The following is a 6,891-nucleotide window of genomic DNA, read 5'->3' on the forward strand; positions in this document are numbered from 1 at the left end:
GACTTTTGGGATAGCATTTGAAATGTAATGAAGAAAATATCTAATAAAAAATTGGATAAAAAGAAATGTAAATAAAGAAAATATCTAATAAAAGCAATAAAATGAAAAAAAAAAAAAACCCATGAGGCAGAGCACATCACTACTGCTGTTTTCAGCCACTAACTTTTGGGGTGGTTTATTATGTTATGCAGCCAGAGTAACTGAAGAGGAACTAGGGGAAGAAAATAAACAACGGAAAAGAATAAAACAAGACAGAAAGCTGCTTCCTATTCCCAACGTCAAACAAGGAACTCCTCAGTATTCACAGGGCCCCCAGACAAAGGTAATACCGGAATTCGAGAATGGTGAAGGCAAATACGTTTCACCAACCCACACAATGAAAAAACGATACGAGAATAATTAGGAATTATAACAAGGCTGACCCTAAGTGGAAGCAGCTAAAGGGTAGTTAGTTCTCTGCATAGTTCTGCACACACTGATACACTGGCTTGCTGGCTCCTTACCTCATCATGTCTGTCTTAGTAAACCACATACTGTAGATATTTTGTGGTTCTTTAGTGGAACGATACAGGAAAGTAGTAAGGAATAAAATGAAAGTAGGGGTTGATTGGTTGGTAGGTTGAGACACGATCTTACTATGTAGCCCTGGCTAAAGTGGAATGGGTTAGATTGACCAGGCTGGCCTTGAACCCAAAGCCCACTTGCCTCTGCCTCCCAAGTACTTAATTAAAGGTCTGTGCTGTCACCCATGACACAACTTCTTTACTTCTTAAACAGGATAATATTATAAGCCCAGACTGGCCTTAAATTTGAGGACCCCTTGTTTCAGGCCCCCAAATGCTGGATTTACAGGCAGTTTCCATTGCTGTGAAGAGACACCACGACCATGGCAACTCTTATAAGGAAATGTTTCATTGAGGTTGGCTTACAGTTCAGAGGTTTAGTCCATTTCCATCATGGTGGGAAGCATGACAGCACACAGGCAGACATGGTGCTGGAGAGGTAGCTGAGAGTTCTATATCCAGATAGGCAGGCAACAGGAAAAAGAGTGAGACACTGGGCCTAGCTTGTGCATCTGAGAGCTCAAAGCCCATTCCCCAGAGATACACTTCCTCCAACAAGGCCATACCTCCAAATAATGCCTGTCCCTTTGGGCCTATGGGATCATTTTCATTCAAACCAACACAGAGACATATAAACATGTTCAAGGACACTAAAGAAAAATGGCACTTGTCATCAGCCCACACAGACAGTGAGTTTGAACATTCACGTACCGTGATGAAGCTGGACCAAGTGTGGTGTCAAAGTAGCAAACTATGATCTATAGCTGGATATAGCTATGAATGATCTTTCCCCTCAGCATCTCCAGGAAGATTTCGAAACAGATTATCTTACATTAAAAAGTCATATTTTAGGCCTGGCTATATGGCTCAGTGGGTACTTGTTGATTGATCAACCTGGTGATCTGATTTCAGTCTGAACTCATATAAGTAAAGTTAGAGCAATCCGACTCCATAAAATTGTCCTCTGTCGTTCATATGTGCTGTGACACATGCGTGAACATAACACACATGCACACGCGCACACATACACACACTATTTCCAGCAGCCTTTTCTTCCTGCTCTTCCTACAAGCTGTCTCTCTCTTATGTAAAGCAGGGTTCTCTATTTGCTGTAGTCCCCATCATGCCTGACAGTTGCACATCTGAGCTCACTTCCCCTCCATATTCCAGGTCACTGTGGGCATTTGAATTTTGGGTCTTATAACCAAAACCAAGAGAAGAATTCAGATTTCAATACCCCCTGCCCCCAGGTATCTCTTAATCATTTGATGGTTTGTTTTTGTTTTTTAAGTTCAAATTCTGTTCTTGTCCCTTTCCAGTGTCTTTCTTTCCACTCCAGATATGGAACTGGCCCAAATGAACCCAGGTGACTAACGACTGAACAAGTCAAGTACTAAGTTATAGTACTGTTTGTAAGTACTGCAGTGTTAAGTTCTTTTTTGGAAAGAACTACTTGGAATAACTGACACATCCTAATTATCTTTAAAACAAAAGCTATGTCTACACACAGATCTAACATTTCTACCACAATTACTGCAGATAAGTCCACCACCAGTCAGATGAGGACAGATAGAAACAAAGATCTCTACATCCTGTAAGGTCTAACCATTTTTTCACTTAGCAGAAAATATCTTCCCAGAAATTCCTAGTGGTGACTGAACTAGGTGGCAAGGGTGGCTGCTGAGAGTCCGGGGCCAGTACTGTGCTAGAAAAAAACAAAAAACAAAAAAACAAAAACAAAAACAAAAAAACGAATGACAAGACAACTCACCAGTTCCAGACACTGTCTGTGGCCATAGGCAGCAGCATAGTGGATGCTATTGTATCCTTCCTTGTCCCGGATGGATGGGTTTGCATCATTTTGAAGCAGAAATTCTAGACATCTGTAAGCATAAGGATGTAGTCTCAGAAACACCTCTGGGGCAGAAGGGATAATTACCACAAACCCCTCTACTATGGACATTCCACAAGTCACCTTGAAGAGTGTGAAGGAGCCATTACAATAAAGCTTTATGTGCTGGGATGGGAGGGGAACCAATGCTCTCGTTATCTGTCTTCATTTCATCTTAAAATAACACTTCTAGAAGTCAGGGGAAGCTTTACAATAAGTGGGTAATTAGGTGTCCTTCCCCCCCCCTTCTTATCCTAAGGTAGAGAACATATCTGTCATCAAGATTACTGGATAATAAGAATATCATCTTTGTGCTCACAGGTCTCAAATGTAATGAAGGAGTAGTCAAGTCCTTGCGACTGGGAAAGCCCAAATGGAGAAGGGACTAATTCTGACATCACTATGGGAGGTGAAGATTAAGTTGTTAAAAATTGGAAGTTTAAAATAGATTAAGAAGAAAAGAACCTGAGAGTAGGCAGAATAATAAAAAGACCCAGAGAGTGGCCAACCACTTAAAAAACATAAATTCATTTAGTGATTACACTTGAAGAGAGACACTTAAGCTGCACCATCAGGTGTACAGACTAGGCAAAATTATGAATTTCAAAAGCCTTTCCTGGAACAGTTGTAATTGTTCTGAAATAGTAACAAAATGGGCCACAAGCATGTCCAACTTGTGGCCCGTGTTCTACATGCAACCAAGGATATCTACAAATATATCTCAAAGGAAAAGAGAACTGACTTAACACATTTTGAGGGGTCTCTGCAATGACAAAATCATGTTTGCAATGTCAAAGGCTAGATGCACTTGGCAGAAGAGCTTGGTTTGACCTTTGCTTAAGAGCCCCAAGCTCTGGAACACCAGCACCCTGGGATGCACAGAAATCTGACCTTCGCTTTACAAGAGGCAATAACTAGCTTGCTGCAGTACCATTTCCATCACCATGAGACAAATGTGTCCCCAAAAAGTCCATGCTGATTCATCTTCCTACTCTAATCAAGATTGGTTAATTCTAACTTTTTTGAAACAGAGTCTCATGTAGCCCAGGCGGGGCTCGAACTCACTACTTAGTGAGGATGACTTGGCTTTTCTAACCCTCCTCCTTCTCCCTCCCAAATTCTGATATCACAAGGATGAGCCACCAACCATGCTTGGCTCTCTGGGTTTTAAGATTCTAAATATAAGCCTACCCATTAAATAAGATTTTGCTGTGGGAAGTTTCGATAGTTTATTCATAAACTTTGAAGTTAAATTTATCTACCTTTTGGGTTAAGGTCAAAAGGATTAAAAAGACAAACTAGTTCTTTAATTTCTACAAAACTAAAGAAAAATAAATTTGTAACACAATCTACTTTCCATCCTTATCTATAAAATGCTCCAAAATAAGTTGAACTCTTGCTAAGGTCCTCCTATCATGCTGCCTTTGGTCCTTCACACCTTAAAAGGAAGTGCCTTTTTACTTGGGTTATTCAATGTCCGTGGACAGGGTCCTGTGCATCACTCACTGTACACTGAACATAGCTCTTTACATAAATCATTCATGAGGAATAGTATTCTATGGATACACAACCCCCAGGCTCTGACTAGGCTGAAAAAAAATCATTTGATATGCTGAATTTATAATTTGGAAAATATTAAGAATTCCTCCCAGAGAATTATTCAGTCCAGAACATAGATAAACTACATGACAACTGTACAGCTACAGCACCAGAAGTGCTGTGGAATCTGGATGTTCTCTTTCCTACCGCCAGAGCTAACTGGCAGCCACTTGAGATGCAAATCAACAGGTCCTTGACTTGGACCTGTGTGGTCTCATTTGGCAAGAAGGAGCTCAGGGCTGCAGTTTCTGGCCCTTCCTCCCTTGTGAGCCTGGGTGGTCACAGGGCAAGCCTTCAATTCAGTGGAGGGAGGGAAGCTTCCTGAGGTAACTTTAAATTCTGTTTTGTTTTTTTTTAACATCGTCCTTTTAAAACTAGGTGTATTAAGGTGAAACTTGGTCATTATGTTTTATTCACAGCAGTGTCTGTCCCTAACCCAGAAACACTCAGATAAGTCCTTTAACCTGCACCAGGGCTATCTTCTGTGTCCATAACATAGATCCATGAGGAGAGAACAGAAGGGGCAACGTAGGGGCCTTGGAGTGAACACAGCACTCAAGCATGGAAACTCATCCCTCTGGCAACTTGAGAAGAAAATAAACACGTTCTGAGCCACAGCCTGTAGACTCTTGGGGCACTGTGTCCCTCGGGGGTAGGGGGTTGGGAGGATGAGGCACAAAGTAGACAGCCTGGTTCACTTGCTTGTTCATTTATTGATAGTTATTGTACTGGCTAAGTGTCGGGCTCACCACTGGCCACAGATCTCTGCTCTGTTTGTGATTAGACTACAAAGAAGTGCCCGTGTGTTGATGCCCCTGAGCAATGGCAAATACTCAAGACCTTTTCACAGCGACATAGAAGCCCCTGTCTGAAGCCAGTCAGGGGCAGGTGAGGTGAAATTGTTCAAATTGTTTACAAAAAGCACGAGGTTATCTATAAGTCAAGGGTCTGAGGGGCATTTCACACCAAGATCTGAAGACCTATGTTTATAGACTCTGATCAATAGCTATCCCCAGGTCACCCAAGTCACCCTAAGGTCCCAAGTGGAAACTCAGCATGTCCCCATGGCATCTGACACATGACAGAATCAGATATGATATTTAAGACCTAAGGCTGCTGGCCTGTCCCAGTGGTGGTCAAAGAAGGCGTATAATTGTATGAAACATCTCATATGCAAGGAGAGTAGAATGGATGGATGTGTTCAAGGTGAGCCTGTATCCTACCCCTTCCTCGGGATTCTAAAGAAAACCCCCAGTAGGAAGGCAGGCCTTAGGCAACCCAAAGAGACAAAGGAATAGGGCACCCCACTCCCACACTCAGAAGAAACTTACAGTGCAGCGTCTTTCTCCTTCACTTCCCTGGCTCTTTCAAGTTCTTCAGAATTGTCATGGGCATTTCCTAAGATCATCTTACTGTTCAGTGTAAGAAAAAAAAAATCACAGTTAATTTTTCAATTAAAAACTTGTAGATAATTTTTGCACAATTATATCTCAGTGATTTTTATCCTAACCCAAAAGGGACACATTGGTCCTCTCCAAGGCCATCCAGGAAATCTATTTTCTCCCAAGGAATCCAACTGAGAACATCTCACTTTCCTAACACGTATTCCTAGCTATGAGTGATTAAGACCAGAATCAAGTTGCCTACCCAACTATAGTACCCTAAAACTTTCCAAGTAAAAATAAGCAACTCAGCTCAGGCTCCTCCACCCCTACCATACCCTCATGCTTTCTGGCCAGCCCAGCATCTCACATCCTCTAGGGCATTCTTGATCTTCATCTCCTAGAATGACTCTCTATTTAAAATTTCTTTTCTAGCTCTTAAAATATGAAACATATTTGTTCCCTAGCCCCTCCTTCAACTGATCTTTCCCTAGTGCAAAGCATTGCTCAATTAATCACCTGTGTGGTTATAAGATCCAAGTATGTCATCTTATTAGAAAAATATTTATGTAAACACAAAATGAGGCTGGGCCATGCATGTTCATTTGGGTGCATATGTGTGGGTACACATATATGTGGAGGTCAGAGGTCAACTTTGGGCATGCTTTATTGAGAGCCATCTACCTTGTTTTTTGAGACAATCCTGCTCATTGTTCTGCAGGTTATCCTGTAGGCTAGATTCACTGATCAGCAAGTTGTCATCACACATGGATTGTGTTTGAAGGTTTATTCTTTTATTATTTTTATTTACATGTATCTGTGTGCCTGTGTGAGTGAACAACACATGCGTGAGATGCCATCCTAAGAGAGACTTAGAGCTGGAGTTATATGTGATTGTGAGCCAACTGAACGTGGATCCTCTGAAAGAGCAGCAAGCTCTCTTAACTAATAAAACATATCTTCAGCTCAGATGCCTGGGTCCTGGTATGTGGGTTCTGGATATCAAAATCAGACCTCATGTTTGCATGGAAACACTTTACCAACTGAGCTACCTCCCCAGCCATGTGTGTGTATATAAATGTATGTATATATATTTGTTGTTTGTTCTTTAAGACAGAATTTCATGTAGCCCAGGCTATCCTCAAACTATCAGAAGGTGAACTTGAATTCCCGATCCCCTTCCTCACACTTGTAAAATGCCAAGATTCTACATATATGCCACCTTTCCTGGTTCTTCATAAATATTTCTTAAACTCTGGATCACAATCTATTACTAAGTATAATCAATTATGTTCAAGTTATCAAAATAAGATGGAAAATATAAAGTATCACATATGATAAATGTAAATATAGTTTGTGAGATCTTTTTTATTTCTCATGTATAAACATGTATGTGAACATGTGTATTAAATCATGATATAAGATTTTTTTTTTTTTTTTTTTTTTGGTTTTTCGA

The 6,891-nt window shown here is 40.9% G+C and overlaps 1 protein-coding gene across 4 annotated transcripts in view; it reads right to left on the reverse strand.

Annotated features, from left to right (window-relative positions):
* Positions 1-6,891, reverse strand: part of Ankrd44 (ankyrin repeat domain 44) — a 277,518-nt gene that overhangs the window by 77,359 nt on the left and 193,268 nt on the right. For all 4 annotated transcript variants that reach the window (XM_021197304.2, XM_029538308.1, XM_029538309.1 and 1 more), the window contains exons 15-16: positions 5,385-5,465; positions 2,335-2,446 (exon numbers count right to left, since the gene is read on the reverse strand). In XM_021197304.2, the coding sequence (XP_021052963.1) occupies positions 2,335-2,446; positions 5,385-5,465 (193 nt within the window). The remainder of the gene's footprint in view (positions 1-2,334; positions 2,447-5,384; positions 5,466-6,891) is intronic.

This window comes from Mus pahari, chromosome 5, assembly GCF_900095145.1.
Source record: "Mus pahari chromosome 5, PAHARI_EIJ_v1.1, whole genome shotgun sequence".
Taxonomy (NCBI): Eukaryota; Metazoa; Chordata; class Mammalia; order Rodentia; family Muridae; genus Mus; species Mus pahari.